The following is a 20,076-nucleotide window of genomic DNA, read 5'->3' as shown; positions in this document are numbered from 1 at the left end:
ATCCATATGATGTAGACGGGCAGCTGTGAACGGGCGCCATCTCTGGGAAAGTGTACGGAGCACGCGCCGTCCTGTGTACACAGCTGATGGCACCTGGAAGGCAGCGCTGACAACTTTTTGCTTCACGCCTCTACAAGGAAACGGTTCTTTTCTTCAACAGAAAAATAAGAGTCTTGATTTGTCCTCTGCCGAGGTAATGAATAGTTATTTCTTGTGTGGAGCATCCACAAATGCTGCAGGGTTTAAAGGTGTAAAATCCTCTGCAGGTCACAGAAGCAGCAAAGTAGCTGAGATTTCACCATCTCATTCAGGTCCTGCAGAAAATTCTGCACCGCAATGAACCTTGCTCCATTCTGTTTCTGAATGAATAAGGAGGTATTGCAGATATTCTCTTGAATACAAGCCTGAGCTTCAGTAAAGTCCACAAAGTTCAGAGTTTAAAGATTAAAGCCCCATGTTCACCTGCCATGTCACCTACACAGCTTTGGGCGACTGGTTCCCCGACGGTCTCTGTACGCCCACTCTGCAGGGATGACTTACCAACACATGAGCGCTGCAAACAATCACTGACATGATCACTGAGTATATGGAGACCGGTGGAGGACCAAGGGAGGAGATGATTATAGGGGCTTACACAGACATGACAGTGAAGGATGAACCATTACACAACACAATGTCTTTACCTGGAGGGTGAACACAAAGTTTTCCAAGAGAAAAACATTTCAGGAAATTCCAGTGTTTTGGTTTTTTTTTTGCTAAAGTGACATTTTTGCATCTTTAAGTTGTTGCCATTTTTTTGAGCCATCCCAGAGTGTGCTATGAGAATGCTTCACAATGAAAGCCGCCTGACGACTGGTCGGGTCACTTCTGTTAACCCCTTCGTATCTTTGGAAGCATGAAGCAATTATGAGGTATAAAGGCTGAATGTATGAACAAGTCATCTTTACGTAGAGAAGCTTCTGTTCGTTCTTTTGCGCTTTCGGGTTACGCTGTTTCAGGCGGTTTTCAGAGCGGACGCACCTGGAAACCACGTCGTATGCACATTCCCCAAGGTCTCTAGATATGTAATGATGACGGCCCCTGCGAGAAGCATATGGGTAATCACATTGGTGGTCGGGCAATTTTCAAAGAAAAAGATATAAAATATGGAAAGATGAGAAGGATGGCGTAATAGGGATGCTTTGTGTTTGATCGAACGATTAATTCTTGGCTTGTCTGTAACTATCCACAGCTGAACTCATTTGAGCAGCTCTGTATTAATTACACCAACGAGAAGCTGCAGCAGCTCTTTAACCACACCATGTTCATTCTGGAGCAAGAGGAATACCAGCGTGAAGGCATCGAGTGGAACTTTATTGACTTTGGTCTGGACCTGCAGCCTTGCATTGATTTGATTGAGAGGCCGGTAAGATGGCGCTATAGTGAATCAATATATGTCCTGTATGCGAGATGCTAATTCTCCCTATACTTCACATTTGTTCCTATTTGATTCTCGGCTGCTGTACATCATCCATGATATAATCTGGGGTCTCTTCTGTTATTTAGGCGAATCCTCCCGGTGTGCTGTCACTTCTAGATGAAGAGTGCTGGTTTCCAAAGGCCACAGATAAAAGTTTTGTAGAGAAGGTCATACAAGAACTTGGCACTCATCCGAAATTCCAGAAACCGAGGCAACTCCGAGACAAGGCTGATCTGTGCATAATCCACTATGCTGGAAAGGTGGGGGCTCTGCAGGACTACGGTCCCTGTATACATGCCATTACAGATCGTACAGTGTGGACATATACATTAAGTGTTCCATTAATGCCACAGATTGATAATGAACCTATGGGGCAGGCTCTAAGGATTGGGAAGTATCCACCATTCCTGGACCTGTGAGTGTTACCCGGGCCAGGCTAATCTGTGCTCCTTGTGCACAGTTTTGTGTTACTTTCATTAGCCAGCTGAATGAAGTAAAAGCCCCTATACACAATACATGACGCTGTCTGAACCCAGCAAGCCTATTTACTAGAAAGCTAAATGAAGAGAAATAGAACATGGCGATAACATTTGACCATATGACTACCAACTTTTGGGACCTTCGCTGATGTTAAGTTAGAAGTGCCCAGTCCCTCCTGATTATCACTCATAGAAAACAACGCGATATCCCAGCGAGTGTGCACGTCTCCGACTTCAACACACAACCTGGCACCTCCAGGTAGAACAATGGCGTGCCAGCAGACCTTGATCTGATGTTTGTGTCTACGGGAATGTGCGTTGTCAGCAGGCAGCATCACACGTTTAGGTTGTGCTCGGACTATGCATTGTTGTTGTGTATGATCATGTCATTTCTTGGTGTTGGTAGGTGGATTACAAAGCTGACGAATGGCTGATGAAGAACATGGATCCTCTGAATGACAATGTTGCAACTCTCCTTCACCAGAGTACCGATAAATTCACAGGAGAGCTCTGGAAAGATGGTGAGTGCTAGGAAAATTTAATGAAGAATGGTCACTGGTTTAGAGGAGTCCAGTTTTTGCTCTTTTATTCCCCCTGCTCCCCGAGTATTCAATTTTGTGTTTTTCTTAATCCATAATACATTTTTAGGCTACGTTCACATTAGCGTTGCGTCGGGCGCAGCCGCGGCGACGCATGCGTCACGCTCCCCTATATTTAACATGGGGGTGCATGGACATGCGTTGTCTTGCGTTTTGTGACGCATTCGTCTTTTTTGGCGCAAGCGTCAGGGCGCAGAGGACGCAGCAAGTTGCATTTTTTTTGCGTCCAAAAGCAAGCCAAAAATGGACGCATGCGTCACAAAACCATGCGTTTTTGCATGCGTTGTGCATGCGTTATGCGTTGCATCGCCGACGCAACACACAACAACGCAAATGTGAACGTACCCTTAGAGATGCAGGTCTTCTTATTTAATGCTGCTTTTTCTTGTCTTTACAAGGGGGTGTGGCTTACAAGATAATTATACAGAGCAACTGTAAGACATGCCCCTATATAGCCTGTTTCCACACCCCCTTTGTAAAGACATAATTGTCGAACCAAATGGCAGATTTTAAAAAACTAAACGGTAAACTCTGAAACGACGGGAATAAAATAAGAGCAAATCTGTCCACTTTGGTCCTGGTCACAGATCCTGTGATCGTCTATCGTTAGCGTAGAGACCAATATTTGACTGGTGGGGTCTGACTCCTGAGAACTCCACTGATCACTAGAGTGAAGAGGTGTCCATTGTGCACCCAACCCTGCATGGTATACACGGCTGTGACTGTGCCTGGTATGTGGGATGTCTCTGATGACCCATTCTAAGGGTTTCCCAATATCCTGTGTGATACTATGTGTATCATAGAGAATTCATCTACTTTCTGTTACTAATTCCCTGCTCTTTTGACTGCACTGTATCTATCCTCTACAATGTAACTTTCTCTGTTCGCTTTGCTTTTCCTTCCTTATTCTTTCCCTAAACACCATTTTATTTACACAATAATATTGGCACATCCTGAAATCTCTTTACCTGCACTGCTTTGTATTCTGTTCTATTATGATTATATTTTATTTTACATACTAAACTAATATACCGACTTTTGCGCACATCACTACTGTCCCACACATTCATAACATCTCATTGATAATTCCACTCCAACAATCCACTGCCATCCCATACTGATACCCCCAACTAATGGTACATAACACCCTGTACTATCCCATACTGATAACCACGATTAATCCATCCTAACACCCTGTACTATCCCATACTGATACCCCACCCCTAATCCATCCTTACCCCCCACTAATCCATCCTAACACCCTGTACTACTATCCCATACTGATACCCCCCACTAATCCATCCTTACCCACCACTAATCCATCCTAACACCCTGTACTATACCATACTGATACCCCCCACTAATCCATCCTAACACCCTGTACTACTATCCCATACTGATACCCCCCACTAATCCATCCTTACCCACCACTAATCCATCCCAACACCCTGTACCATTCCATACTGATACCCCCCACTAATCCATCCTAACACCCTGTACTACTATCCCATACTGATACCCCCCACTAATCCATCCTTACCCACCACTAATCCATCCCAACACCCTGTACCATTCCATACTGATACCCCCCACTAATCCATCCTAACACCCTGTACTACTATCCCATACTGATACCCCCCACTAATCCATCCTTACCCCCCACTAATCCATTCCAACACCCTGTACCATTCCATACTGATACCCCCCACTAATCCATCCCAACACCCTGTACTACTATCCCATACTGATACCCCCCACTAATCCATCCTTACCCCCACTAATCCATCCTTACCCCCACTAATCCATCCTAACACCCTGTACTACTATCCCATACTGATACCCCCCACTAATCCATCCTTACCCACCACTAATCCATCCCAACACCCTGTACCATTCCATACTGATACCCCCCACTAATCCATCCTAACACCCTGTACTACTATCCCATACTGATACCCCCCACTAATCCATCCTTACCCACCACTAATCCATCCCAACACCCTGTACCATTCCATACTGATACCCCCCACTAATCCATCCTAACACCCTGTACTACTATCCCATACTGATACCCCCCACTAATCCATCCTTACCCCCCACTAATCCATCCCAACACCCTGTACCATTCCATACTGATACCCCCCACTAATCCATCCTAACACCCTGTACTACTATCCCATACTGATACCCCCCACTAATCCATCCTTACCCACCACTAATCCATCCCAACACCCTGTACCATTCCATACTGATACCCCCCACTAATCCATCCTAACACCCTGTACTACTATCCCATACTGATACCCCCCACTAATCCATCCTTACCCCCCACTAATCCATCCCAACACCCTGTACCATTCCATACTGATACCCCCCACTAATCCATCCTAACACCCTGTACTACTATCCCATACTGATACCCCCCACTAATCCATCCTTACCCCCACTAATCCATCCTTACCCCGACTAATCCATCCTAACACCCTGTACTACTATCCCATACTGATACCCCCCACTAATCCATCCTTACCCACCACTAATCCATCCTAACACCCTGTACTATACCATACTGATACCCCCCACTAATCCATCCTAACACCCTGTACTACTATCCCATACTGATACCCCCCACTAATCCATCCTTACCCACCACTAATCCATCCCAACACCCTGTACCATTCCATACTGATACCCCCCACTAATCCATCCTAACACCCTGTACTACTATCCCATACTGATACCCCCCACTAATCCATCCTTACCCCCCACTAATCCATCCCAACACCCTGTACCATTCCATACTGATACCCCCCACTAATCCATCCTAACACCCTGTACTACTATCCCATACTGATACCCCCCACTAATCCATCCTTACCCCCACTAATCCATCCTTACCCCCACTAATCCATCCTAACACCCTGTACTACTATCCCATACTGATACCCCCCACTAATCCATCCTTACCCACCACTAATCCATCCTAACGCCCTGTACTATACCATACTGATACCCCCCACTAATCCATCCTAACACCCTGTACTACTATCCCATACTGATACCCCCCACTAATCCATCCTTACCCACCACTAATCCATCCCAACACCCTGTACCATTCCATACTGATACCCCCCACTAATCCATCCTAACACCCTGTACTACTATCCCATACTGATACCCCCCACTAATCCATCCTTACCCCCCACTAATCCATCCCAACACCCTGTACCATTCCATACTGATACCCCCCACTAATCCATCCTAACACCCTGTACTACTATCCCATACTGATACCCCCCACTAATCCATCCTTACCCCCACTAATCCATCCTTACCCCCACTAATCCATCCTAACACCCTGTACTACTATCCCATACTGATACCCCCCACTAATCCATCCTTACCCACCACTAATCCATCCTAACACCCTGTACTATACCATACTGATACCCCCCACTAATCCATCCTAACACCCTGTACTACTATCCCATACTGATACCCCCCACTAATCCATCCTTACCCCCACTAATCCATCCCAACACCCTGTACCATTCCATACTGATACCCCCCACTAATCCATCCCAACACCCTGTACCATTCCATACTGATACCCCCCACTAATCCATCCTAACACCCTGTACTACTATCCCATACTGATACCCCCCACTAATCCATCCTTACCCCCACTAATCCATCCCAACACCCTGTACCATTCCATACTGATACCCCCCACTAATCCATCCCAACACCCTGTACCATTCCATACTGATACCCCCCACTAATCCATCCTAACACCCTGTACCATTCCATACTGATACCCCCCACTAATCCATCCTAACACCCTGTACTACTATCCCATACTGATACCCCCAACTAATGCAACGTAACACCCTGTACCATTCCATACTGATAACCACGATTAATCCATCCTAACATCCTGCACTATCCCATACTGATACCCCACCCCTAATCCATCTTTACCCCCCACTAATCCATCCTAACACCCTGTACTATCCCATACTGATACCCCCCACTAATCCATCCTAACACCATGTACTATACCATGCTGATACCCCCCTCTAATCCATCCTAACACCCTGTACTATCCCATACTGATACCCCCCCACTAATCCATCCTAACACCCTGTACTATACCATGCTGATACCCCCTCTAATCCATCCTATCACCCTGTACTATCCCATACTGACACCCCCCACTAATCCATCCTAACACCCTGTACTATACCATGCTAATACCCCCTCTAATCCATCCTAACACCCTGTACTATCCCATACTGATACCCCCCACTAATCCATCCTAACACCCTGTACTACTATCCCATACTGATACCCCCCACTAATCCATCCTTACCCCCACTAATCCATCCTTACCCCCACTAATCCATCCTAACACCCTGTACTACTATCCCATACTGATACCCCCCACTAATCCATCCTTACCCACCACTAATCCATCCTAACGCCCTGTACTATACCATACTGATACCCCCCACTAATCCATCCTAACACCCTGTACTACTATCCCATACTGATACCCCCCACTAATCCATCCTTACCCACCACTAATCCATCCCAACACCCTGTACCATTCCATACTGATACCCCCCACTAATCCATCCTAACACCCTGTACTACTATCCCATACTGATACCCCCCACTAATCCATCCTTACCCCCCACTAATCCATCCCAACACCCTGTACCATTCCATACTGATACCCCCCACTAATCCATCCTAACACCCTGTACTACTATCCCATACTGATACCCCCCACTAATCCATCCTTACCCCCACTAATCCATCCTTACCCCCACTAATCCATCCTAACACCCTGTACTACTATCCCATACTGATACCCCCCACTAATCCATCCTTACCCACCACTAATCCATCCTAACACCCTGTACTATACCATACTGATACCCCCCACTAATCCATCCTAACACCCTGTACTACTATCCCATACTGATACCCCCCACTAATCCATCCTTACCCCCACTAATCCATCCCAACACCCTGTACCATTCCATACTGATACCCCCCACTAATCCATCCCAACACCCTGTACCATTCCATACTGATACCCCCCACTAATCCATCCTAACACCCTGTACTACTATCCCATACTGATACCCCCCACTAATCCATCCTTACCCCCACTAATCCATCCCAACACCCTGTACCATTCCATACTGATACCCCCCACTAATCCATCCCAACACCCTGTACCATTCCATACTGATACCCCCCACTAATCCATCCTAACACCCTGTACCATTCCATACTGATACCCCCCACTAATCCATCCTAACACCCTGTACTACTATCCCATACTGATACCCCCAACTAATGCAACGTAACACCCTGTACCATTCCATACTGATAACCACGATTAATCCATCCTAACATCCTGCACTATCCCATACTGATACCCCACCCCTAATCCATCTTTACCCCCCACTAATCCATCCTAACACCCTGTACTATCCCATACTGATACCCCCCACTAATCCATCCTAACACCATGTACTATACCATGCTGATACCCCCCTCTAATCCATCCTAACACCCTGTACTATCCCATACTGATACCCCCCCACTAATCCATCCTAACACCCTGTACTATACCATGCTGATACCCCCTCTAATCCATCCTATCACCCTGTACTATCCCATACTGACACCCCCCACTAATCCATCCTAACACCCTGTACTATACCATGCTAATACCCCCTCTAATCCATCCTAACACCCTGTACTATCCCATACTGATACCCCCCACTAATCCATCCTAACACCCTGTACTACTATCCCATACTGATACCCCCCACTAATCCATCCTAACACCCTGTACTAACCCATACTGATACCCCCCACTAATCCATCCTAACACCCTGTGCTATCCCATACTGATACCCCCCCCCCACTAATCCATCCTAACACCCTGTACTATACCATGCTGATACCCCCTCTAATCCATCCTTACACCCTGTACTATACCATACTGATACCCCCCACTAATCCATCCATACCCCCCCTCTAATCCATCCTTACACCCTGTACTATACCATACTGATACCCCCCACTAATCCATCCTTACACCCTGTACTATACCATACTGATACCCCCCACTAATCCATCCTAACACCCTGTACTATACCATGCTGATACCCCCTCTAATCCATCCTTACACCCTGTACTATACCATGCTGATACCCCCCACTGATCCATCCTTACACCCTGTACTATACCATACTGATACCCCCCACTAATCCATCCATACCCCCCCTCTAATCCATCCTGACACCCTGTACTATCCCATACTGACATTCATATTCATACCCACAATTGTCCCATACTGATGCCCGCTAATATTTCATACTGACACATACATTGATTCCCATATCTCTCCCATGGTGGCATTTACAATGTTCCCATATCGCCACCTACACTGGGATTTTATATTAATTTCTCATATAATGTTATGACCCTCTCTTCTCCCATTTCATACCATACATGAAATGTCCCTTCCCTTCCTGGCAATGCTATATTTCTTCAGATATCCAGAATATTCAGGCGGTTTATTTCTTTGACACCTACGCTGTGCTGCCCCAGGGCCCTGGTGAAAGTAGGTGATCCGTTCTGTGTGTTCTCCATCCCCGGTGTCCATGACTCGCTCTTGCAGTGTAGAGACGCTTGCTTCCCCGCCTGCATCATTGCTTTTGACGCTGACTTTCCCTCTTGCTGTCATATTGAAGGCATGCTATATTGCCCGAGACTTATTAGCTCTACCTAATTATCAGTATTCTGTAATAGGTGACATTAAGCAGCGCAGAGTTTGGATTGCATTACAAGCCTTGCAGTGTGGTGCCAAGGGGGACTGCAGCCTGCATATTCTCCAAAGGAGCCGTCCCGAAGGCCTGAGCATCAGCTTGTATCTCCAGAATACAGGCCACCATGATGGCTGTTTGTCTTCTGCTATAACAGTGTCTGCAGGGCAGTGCAGTGATTCCTCCAGCCCTGCTTATACAGGGGTCATTCTGAACTCTAGTTTAGGAAATTGCTATTTGTACAGTTACATGAAAAGTGTCTCCACCCTGAGATCCAAGGGACATGGAAATGTAGCCTGCCTTTGATTGTGTTGGTCTTGTGCCGAGTGACGTGGGTGCTGTATCACATCCCTGTATGAGAAGGATTTCTGGCCATATAGTCTGTATCCGCCTCCGGCAGACGCTCTTGGAGTGACCATTGTGTCATGTTCGGCTGCGTGCTTCCTCACACATTTTCCATTTTGTGTCATTATTATGGTGGAGTAATTGATGTGCCTACAGTAGAGACGTGTTCATGAAAGCTCCAGGTCTGTGAGATACTTTAGACCTTTGTGCGTGTCGTCTTCATCACTCTCATTGATTGCCCTTCAGTGGATAGAATTGTTGGACTGGACCAGATGAGTGGCATGGCCGAGATGTCCTTCGGGTCTTCCTACAAGACTAAGAAAGGAATGTTCCGCACCGTTGGACAACTCTACAAGGAATCTCTGTCTAAGCTGATGTCTACACTAAGGAACACCAATCCCAACTTTGTCCGCTGTATTATCCCCAACCACGAAAAGAGGGTAAGAGCACCGAACTTTGTGTCTATCAATATTTATCAGAAAAATGATAGAGTCTGGTGCAGAAAAGAAGCCGGTACAAGCACCTTGCGCCATGTGGGCCTTTATCCTAAGTCTCACCAGTGGTTCCATCATATTGGCGATTGTGGGTTTATTATAGCGCCATATTGCCCTCTACATTTTACCAGCACTGGATTGGCAATATGAAGGTTTTAAAGGGGTTGTCAACTATGGGATGCCCCTTTACAACATCACTAATAAAATTACAAAAACGCATACTTACCCCTGGACCAAAGGTCTGCTGTGCTCCGAGTGCTCTATCCCCCAGCATGACTGTTACGTGAGCGCTGCAGCCGATCAGTGGCCGCACATGGTTGCAGTCTGATAGAACTGTGATGGCTGCAGCCGGTCAGCGAGGTTGTAGGGGGACACAGCACTTGGAGCAGAGGAGCAGTGACGGTCTGGGACGTAAGTACACTTTTATATGTCACTAGGCACAATAAGGTCATTGAAGAGTGGATCCAGTAGTGGACAATCCCTGTAATCCTCCTCCTGGTAGGCGTCTTATATAGGCAATGACATCCACTTATGTCAGGGGCACTGTCATGGAGGAATTGAAACTTGTCACGCTATTACTAATTAGCAAGACTGAGGTGGATTTCTGACTAGAAGAGCCGCCATTTACATGATGTCCTATATAACAAAGATGTATATATAGCTTAATGACCCAAACACACGGGAAATAATAGAAAATGTAGAGAGTTCGAGTTCCTCCTGTGTCTGTAGTTACTATTGGCTTTATTCATTAGGCTGGAAAACTGGAGCCTCACTTGGTGCTTGACCAGTTACGGTGTAATGGGGTCCTAGAGGGGATCCGAATCTGTAGACAAGGCTTTCCAAACAGAATCATCTTCCAGGAGTTCAGACAGAGGTAAGTGCAGCTTTCCTTACTTGTTCAGTATTTTCACCCAAGCATATCATTACTCTTAGAGCACACAGGGAATACCTGGCATACTGGCTGTAGTATCCAACACACAAGCCTGGCTAGCTCACAAGCACCTGGAAGCCTATGTAATGGATCCTTCTCCAGCGGTGACACTGCCTACAGTGCCAGCGTACAATGTGCTGAGGCCACCTGCACATCAAAGCATTTATCCACATTTTCAAACATTTGTATAAGTTGCTGCCAATACTCATGATTTCTTCTCAGACCCCACCCCTGATCCAGCATTGATTTTCTAGTGGTCCTCCTAGTCTTTGTTTTAATCTACTGGCGCGTGACCGCTGCTTCCAGTCCGTGGCTTCAGCGGTCATTTGCTGCACTCATGGCTCCACTAGCCTACCGGTGATGCCAGTACAATAACATGAGGGCTTTGGCCATTTCTGAACTGTAGCAGCCATATTATCACCAAAAAGACCTCCAGGACCCCCGAAATACCAATGCTAGCTATGGGGATGGAGGGAATTGCTTTACTTCATAGGCCCCCGACTTTTTGTAGCTTGTGAGGCATTTTGAATATGACAGAGGGTCTTCAGCTTACAACATATTACAGGGAACAATATATTTAAGATATGAAGAATAATATTACCTCGATTGAAATTTCTATGATTTTGAACATAGTGCCAAGTTCTTGTGTGAGCTTGCTGGTCACAGTGGTGTTCTGGAGCTGCCACGGTAAGGTGGAGCGTCCCATGGGGGGACTCGAAGGCCAGCAGCTTCATAGCGACCATTGTTTTATAGTATGCTTGTAATAAGTGTTGGTGCAGAAGCTGCAGCTGAAGGCACGGTACAGATTATAAGTGACGGTAAAGTCATTTTAAATAATGTTTTAACTAGCAAAAAACATATATTTGTCTTCAGATACGAGATCCTGACACCAAATGCTATCCCCAAAGGATTCATGGATGGCAAACAAGCAAGTGCAATAATGGTGAGGATGTATTTCACTTATACACCAACTATGTCCAGATCTGGTGGCTTTTCCTGGATAACATTAGCGGATGATGGATATCCATCTCATCAGTGGACTTCATTCATCCTATAATTGTAATGAAAGCTTCTAGGACTTTTGAGGAACCATTTTATGTGACATTTATCTCCATTTTTGGTTTGCAGATCAAGGCTTTGGAGCTGGACCCCAATCTATACCGCATAGGACAGAGTAAAATTTTCTTCCGGGCTGGAGTGTTGGCTCACCTGGAAGAAGAGCGAGATCTGAAGATCACGGATATAATTGTCCTCTTCCAGGCGGCGTGCAGAGGCTACCTGGCCAGGAAGTGAGTTATAGCATATTGGTCCATGGGACCCGGCCTTCTGGCAGCCAGAGTATATGTGGTTATGTTTTACAAACTGAATAGTACCTTGAAAATGTTTTCTTCATCTCAGAGCTTTCTTCAGAAGACAGCAGCAAATGAGTGCACTGAAGGTGGTTCAGAGAAACTGCGCTGCGTACCTGAAGCTGAGGCACTGGCAATGGTGGCGATTATTTACCAAGGTTTGTAGTTATCTAGGTGTCTTTCACCTGTCCACTTTTCAGGATCCACGCCACTGTGTTGTCACTTATAAAGAACATTGGAGATATGTCTCTTCTCCAGTCCCTGGTTACACCACATATACACATACAATCACACATACACATGCGGGTAAGTGTACTGGGACTGGATTAGGTTACATGGCCGCTGGTCGTTGCGTTCTGCATGACTGTGGATCAAACGGAACACGATATCATTCCAAGAGGTGCTCCCCACTATCTAGCAGTTATAACCTTTTTGTGGACAGCGGATGGTTTATCTGATTAGCCCCATGATTGTGTCTTCATCCTGTAAGCATGCCCTCTGACCTTTAGGCTATATGCTGCCTGCAGTTTTCCATCCAGCCTCCTCTGTCTAAATTCTATGGAAATGTTGCTTCATATGTTAATAACTATAATAATTAATATGCAAATATTTGTTTCCATAAATTACAGTAGAAATATTTCTTTCTGTAGGTGAAACCCTTACTACAAGTAACACGGCAGGATGAAGTAATGCAGGCGAAGGTAGTGGAGCTGCAGAAGGTCAAAGATTCCCATCTGAAGACTGAGATGGAACTTAAGGACATGGGAGGCAAATTCCAGCAGGTGAGAGCGGACGAGCAGTAGGACCCCCATGGCCCTTTGTCTTCGGACCCTGATTTGCAGACTATTGACTGCTGCACTCAGCTCTGGTTTTGCTGGTGGATGCTCTGGCAGCTGCGGTGAAGCTGAGTGCTGGCTGCCATGTTGTACTGTATGATGTGATGTCTTCAGAAATGGTGTTAGATGTTTTCTATATTGAGACTTTTCTTTCACTTACAATTTTATTCTTATTACTGAATGACATATGAAAATGAAATGCCAGTGATCCTGGCGTCCTGGAGGCCTGCAGCCTGGAACATATAGCAAGGCGCGGTATGCGCCGCTGACTGCATATAGGAACCCACACAGCACGACTCTCAGGCCCACTGGCCACAAGGCGGCCCTTCCTATATTAGGCCTCCTTCTACTTGGGACAACAGCCCCTACTGGCCCCACTATCAGGTCATACCCTAAGTTTAACCCCTTAATGACCGCCAATACGTCTTTTAACTGACCTGAGATATAAGAGAATAGCCTCCCCATACAGATGACAATCCAGCATCTGTCGGTTGTACACTATAGCTGACAACTTGCTGTACCAGCCACGATCAGTATTTGCACCATCTAAATCTGTTTAACCCCTTAGATGCTGCTGTCAATAGTGACTACATCATTATAAATGGTTAACAGTGTGTGGGGGCTTCTTCTTTGTCACAATTGGTGCCCTCAGATCATGATTTTGTTGTCCTGATGTTTGCCATGGCAATTCATGACCAAATAGTGGCCTTAGAGTCTGTCGACTATAGTAATCTGTTTAGAAGTTAGCAACATTTAGGTGGTAAAAATACACATTTTGATTTCTGTCATACCACTTTGCATTAATTCCTGTAAAGCACCTGAAGGGTTAATAAACTACCTGACAGCAGTTTTCAATATGTTTAGGGGTGCTGTTTTTAAAATGGTATCACGTTTGTGGGTTTCCCAATATATGGGACCCCTAAAGTCACTTCAAACATGGATAAGTCCCTAAAAAAATAAATTTTGTAAATTTCTTTGAAAAAATGAAAAATTGTTGCTACATTTTTAATCCTCCTAAAATGCTAACAAAATAAAATAACATTTTACAAATGGTGCTGATGTAAAGCAGACATGTGGGAAATGTTATTTATTAATGGTTTGCTGTTGTATGACTATCTGGATTAAAGGGATAATCATTCAAATTTAGAAAATTGCTAATTTTTTAACATTTTTCTAAAATTTTTGATATTTTTTATAAATAAACACAAAAAATGTTGAACAAAATTTACCATTATCATAAAGTATAATGTGTCACGAAAAAACAATCTCAAAATCACTGGGATTTGTTGAAGCGTTGCAGAGTTATTACCACATAAAGTGACACTGGTCAGATTTCAAAAATTTGGCTCGGTCACTAAGGGGTTAAGGGATCGCTTGCTCTACCACTGCCACCCACACGCGTAGATTTCAAAAGACTAGAGTAACCCCATGAGTAAGACCCGGGAGGGTCGAAACGTCGGGTTCATTGTCTATCTTTTTCCAAATGTGGCAATCACTAATTTTGTGTTGAATAAACATGGGCATAGACCTTTTTTGCATTTGACCAGTATCGAGTGTGCGGTAATTTTTTCTCTGTGATTGACTTGACCTTACGGTCAGTTTACCAGCACCTCATTGTCCTTGACCTGAGTGCACACCATTCCTCTACTTCTGTATACAGATGTGGTCACAGAGCGATGTGCAATCTGTTCCTTCTGCCCTTCCTTTTTACTAACCAATACCAGCATAAAAGAAATGCGCAAACAAGAGGAAACACACTCTGAAACTAATCTACTAACCAACATCTGAAAACGAGTGCACACAAAGGTCTCATAAAAACAAACAGTTTATTAAATATACTTAAAAAAAAGATTTAAATACAAAACACATATACCAAACAGAATGTTCCTAGAAGTGGCACCAGTGACCTGTACAAAGTGAGAGATCCAAATAGGACAAAGAATTCCATCTACATAATAATAATTCCAGTCAACTAACAAGTGTCATGACTAGTGCTAAATAGTTTACTGAAAAAATGCATAAGGTAAGTACTTACACACAACATGGTATGTCAGCGAAAAAGGCGGTTCTTGTACATGCGTCCTGGTCCACCAGCCCCAACGCACGTTTCACCCAGAGGCTTCGCACCTAGCCAAACCCGATCTCACACTTTGCACTGACGAGGGGCAGAACCCCGAAACGCACTGTCTGCAAATTGAGATTCTGGTTTGGCTTTTATCCTAAGTCATGTGACAAGGCTCGTTAAAGAGTTGACATTGACTGTTAGGATTGCTTCTTCCTACTGGTGGCGCTAGAGTTCTAGTCCTCTTCCTCTCTGAAGAGTCAATTTGCATATTTCCCAGAGGATCATTGCGGCTTTAAGTCTCCTCATCTCAGCATGCTTAACCTGTCACTCCCTGCAAGGGGAAATGATACTTCTTGGAATCTATTCGCTAATAATTTCCCAGCTATATTGTCTTGAGAATAATAATGTATATACATTTATGTCCAGTACAGTGTATAGTGGTGTCCTAACATAAAATTTAAGGGATTTGATCAGAAAATACCTGGGTTTCCCATGTGCCCCACTTTCATGGGACTATGATGAACGTTCTTACGTTGCAGACGAGCACAATTGGTCAAACATATCATATCAATGTGCCACCAATGTTCTTGGCATAAAACGCACAGGAAAATGCTGCTGCTGCTAATCAGAAGTACTGCTGCCCTCCGTATCCTGTAATCTCAGCCGTTTACAATCTCATACTATAGCGCCATCTTTGTGGTGGTATTCTCCAGCTGAACAGAAACAAAGGACATAAGTCTTAGTTTTAACGATAATATTGCATTATTCTAGTTGGTGGAAGAAAAGAATATTCTGGCTGAACAGCTTCAAGCAGAGACAGAACTGTTTGCCGAAGCAGAGGAAATGCGTGCCAGACTAGCAGCAAAGAAGCAGGAGCTGGAGGAAATCTTGCATGACTTGGAATCTCGGGTGGAAGAAGAGGAAGAGCGGAATCTGCAGATGCAGAATGAGAAGAAGAAGATGCAGCAGCACGTGCAGGTAATGCAGGAGCGGGACCGTAACCTGCAGCAATCGTATTGTGAGACTTTAGTGTATATTTATTTATTACAGACTTATCTACATATATTTGCCATTATACATATAGAATATTCAGAATGATACAGCCATATTACATGTGTCCATTTTCTGCTGTTCTTCATAATATTCAGGACTTGGAAGAACAGCTGGAGGAAGAGGAGGCCGCTCGGCAGAAACTACAGCTGGAGAAAGTAACAACAGAGGGGAAATGTAAGAAGTTGGAAGAAGATGTTCTCCTATTGGAAGACCAAAATGCCAAACTCGCTAAGGTATGGGAACCTGGCGCACTCGGCCGCCGTGGATTATATGGTGGAGATGCAGAAATATTAAGACGTCCTGCATCGAAGTCTTGACCAATAATTTGGTACAATGTAATAGTTGGCATGGAGGACACAATTGACTCCACAAGACCTGTGAACACTGACAGTACAGACAAAACCTTGCTGGATTTGTACAACACAATGTGCTAGACAACAATGTATTGCTTTTTATTGTAACAGGAGAGGAAGTTGATGGAGGATAGAATTGCTGATTTTACTTCAAACATGGCTGAAGAAGAAGAGAAAATAAAGAGTCTAAGCAAACTGCGCACCAAGTATGAAGCCGTCATTGCCGATATGGAAGGTACATGTCTCCATTAATGGTTTGGCTTAGAAGCCATGAGATGCTCAGCACTTGTGTTCCTTCATAAAAGTCAATGACTAATACCAAAATATTATCTAATGTTTGTGCTTTATGACAAACATTTCAGATCGTCTAAAGAAAGAAGAAAAGGGCAGGCAAGAGATGGAAAAAATGAAAAGGAAGTTGGATGGAGAAACATCAGATTTACAGGATCAGATTTTAGAGCTTCAACAGCAAATTGAGGAACTAAAACAACAACTGGCCCGTAAGGAAGAGGAGCTGCAAGCCGCACTCGCCAGGTACCCCAATCACTGCCCCGTCTCTTCAGTACGTCTAATATTTACAGATAGGATGATTTCATTGGTCTTGTTCCCTGTGTAGGATTGAAGAAGAAGCAAGTCAAAAGAATAATTTACTGAAGCAGCTCCGGGAACTCCAATCTCAGATCTCAGAATTTCATGAAGACTTGGAATCTGAAAAGGCTGCAAGGACAAAAGCAGAGAAGCAGCGGCGGGACCTAGGGGAAGAGTTGGAAGCACTGAAGTCGGAACTTGAAGACACTCTAGATTCCACTGCCACACAGCAAGAGCTTAGGTGAGAGTGACCAGGAGGGCCGCAGCGGCCAGCATTGCACACATTTCTAATAAGTGACCCTTCATGTGCTTATCATTATGTATATCCTTATACCATATATATCCATATCGGTCACAGCAGCTGGCACCTGTTTCACACTTGCTTTATTCTGTTTGAAGGTGCAGTTCCGTCTATTGTTTCTTGTAGTTTAGTATTGGAAGTGATGACTGTCTCCATACTTGGCTCCCACTCTCAACCTAAGGCTGGTTTTAAATGGTATTGGATGCTACCTGCCAGGCGTTTGGCCTGGGAGACACATGTTTGTAGTTAGGGTCCCATCAGAGAGAGATTGCCTGGTCGCTAGCACTGATAGTGCGCGGCTGTATTCGTTTCTATATATATATTGCACAGACAAGTTGTCATGTAAATGTATAAAGCTTGGTGATTATATTATTAGGAGAAGTTGTATTCTGGATAGAGGTCCCATTTCCCTATCTGTAGCAACACTATACATTTTTAGAAACCTCCATGATCATTAAAAAATGGTCTTGAAGAAAATCAGTAGATAGTAGAAAGGTAGGAGGGGGATGCAGCTGCAGGTTCTTAGTATTTCCAGGTAAAGGAATGATCCTGCTAGGTTGATCTTTCCAACTTAGCAAGCATGTAGACCTGAAGGGGAGAGACAAAAGCAGAAATTTAGCCTTAAAAAAGGCTAAGGTGTATAGGACTGATGGAGATAGCTGAGCAGTGTACTCACTGAAATTTGTTAGTCTTATTGACATTCAATGGACATGCTTCACCCAAGGCTGTTCATCGCTTTGTCAAACTTCCACAGAATGGGGCCTTGGGACCCCTGATTTTGTCACAAGTAGTGACCCAGCAGTGAGCTCCCACTGATCACACATTTATAACCTATTCCTTAGATAGGTGATGGTGTTTTTCATTAATTCCTTTCTACAGAATTGGTAATATCCTTTAGATAGTTTCACAGTAACTTCTCTATATCAATGTCATACAGGCTGTAATCTGACATATATAGGTGGCAAATGTGTAAGGCCCATGCAGGCAAAGAAGCATAACACAATGTTACATCTCCGATATGCGTTGTTCTGTAGCCGTTGTGTAGATGGGACATAGTACTGATCAGTCATGGCTGTGCTCCGATGTGAGCGGTGCTCTGATGTGCGCGGTGCTCCATACGTGGTGTGCTCCGATGAGCGCGGTGCTCCATGCGCGGTGTGCTCCGATGTGTGCGGTCCTCCATGTGTGCTGTGCTCCGATGTGCGCGGTGTGCTCCGATGTGCGCGGTGCTCCATGCGTGGTGTTTTCCGATGTGCGCGGTGCTCCATGCGTGGTGTGCTTCGATGTGCGCGGTGCTCCATGTGCGGTGTGCTCTGATGTGCGCGGTGCTCCATGCATGGTGTGCTCTGATGTGTGTGGTGCTCCATGCGTGATGTGCTCTGATATGCGCGGTGCTCCATGCGTGATGTGCTCCCATGTGCGCGGTGCTCCATGTGCGGTGTGCTCGGATGTGCGCGGTGCTCCATGCGTGATGTGCTCGGATGTGCGCGGTGCTCCATGTGTGGTGTGCTCCGATGTGTGCGGTGCTCCATGCGTGATGTGCTCCGATGTGTGCGGTGCTCCATGCGTGATGTGCTCGGATGTGCGCGGTGCTCCATGTGTGGTGTGCTCCGATGTGTGCGGTGCTCCATGCGTGATGTGCTCCGATGTGTGCGGTGCTCCATGCGTGATGTGCTCGGATGTGCGCGGTGCTCCATGTGTGGTGTGCTCCGATGTGTGCGGTGCTCCATGCGTGATGTGCTCCGATGTGTGCGGTGCTCCATGCGTGATGTGCTCGGATGTGCGCGGTGCTCCATGCGTGATGTGCTCTGATGTGTGTGGTGCTCCATGCGTGATGTGCTCTGATGTGTGTGGTGCTCCATGCGTGATGTGCGCGGTGCTCTATGTGCGGTGTGCTCTGATGTGCGCGGTGCTCCATGCATGGTGTGCTCCGATGTGCGCGGTGCTCCATGTGCGGTGTGCTCTGATGTGCGCGGTGCTCCATGCATGGTGTGCTCTGATGTGTGTGGTGCTCCATGCGTGATGTGCTCTGATATGCGCGGTGCTCCATGCGTGATGTGCTCCCATGTGCGCGGTGCTCCATGTGTGGTGTGCTCGGATGTGCGCGGTGCTCCATGTGCGGTGTGCTCGGATGTGCGCGGTGCTCCATGTGTGGTGTGCTCCGATGTGTGCGGTGCTCCATGCGTGATGTGCTCGGATGTGCGCGGTGCTCCATGTGTGGTGTGCTCCGATGTGTGCGGTGCTCCATGTGTGGTGTGCTCTGATGTGTGCGGTGCTCCATGCGTGATGTGCTCGGATGTGCGCGGTGCTCCATGTGTGGTGTGCTCCGATGTGTGCGGTGCTCCATGCGTGATGTGCTCCGATGTGTGCGGT

At 45.7% G+C, this 20,076-nt stretch overlaps 1 protein-coding gene across 5 annotated transcripts in view; it reads left to right on the top strand.

Annotated features, from left to right (window-relative positions):
* Window positions 1-20,076, top strand: part of LOC138651456 (myosin-10-like) — a 274,522-nt gene that overhangs the window by 203,509 nt on the left and 50,937 nt on the right. For 3 of the 5 annotated variants that reach the window (XM_069741674.1, XM_069741675.1, XM_069741672.1), the window contains exons 14-27: window positions 1,232-1,405; window positions 1,546-1,719; window positions 2,345-2,459; window positions 9,980-10,173; window positions 10,980-11,101; window positions 12,032-12,101; window positions 12,287-12,447; window positions 12,557-12,665; window positions 13,158-13,289; window positions 16,180-16,386; window positions 16,557-16,694; window positions 16,926-17,049; window positions 17,177-17,348; window positions 17,431-17,643. In XM_069741674.1, the coding sequence (XP_069597775.1) occupies window positions 1,232-1,405; window positions 1,546-1,719; window positions 2,345-2,459; window positions 9,980-10,173; window positions 10,980-11,101; window positions 12,032-12,101; window positions 12,287-12,447; window positions 12,557-12,665; window positions 13,158-13,289; window positions 16,180-16,386; window positions 16,557-16,694; window positions 16,926-17,049; window positions 17,177-17,348; window positions 17,431-17,643 (2,105 nt within the window). Of the gene's footprint in view, window positions 1-1,231; window positions 1,406-1,545; window positions 1,720-2,344; window positions 2,460-9,117; window positions 9,187-9,979; window positions 10,174-10,979; window positions 11,102-12,031; window positions 12,102-12,286; window positions 12,448-12,556; window positions 12,666-13,157; window positions 13,290-16,179; window positions 16,387-16,556; window positions 16,695-16,925; window positions 17,050-17,176; window positions 17,349-17,430; window positions 17,644-20,076 lie in introns of all 5 variants that reach the window. The other 2 variants (XM_069741671.1, XM_069741670.1) reach the window with 1 other exon arrangement.

This window comes from Ranitomeya imitator, chromosome 10, assembly GCF_032444005.1.
Source record: "Ranitomeya imitator isolate aRanImi1 chromosome 10, aRanImi1.pri, whole genome shotgun sequence".
NCBI classification, from domain to species: domain Eukaryota; kingdom Metazoa; phylum Chordata; class Amphibia; order Anura; family Dendrobatidae; genus Ranitomeya; species Ranitomeya imitator.
The sequence above is the reverse complement of the archived record's forward strand: the minus strand, read 5'-3'. Positions and strand labels throughout refer to the sequence as shown.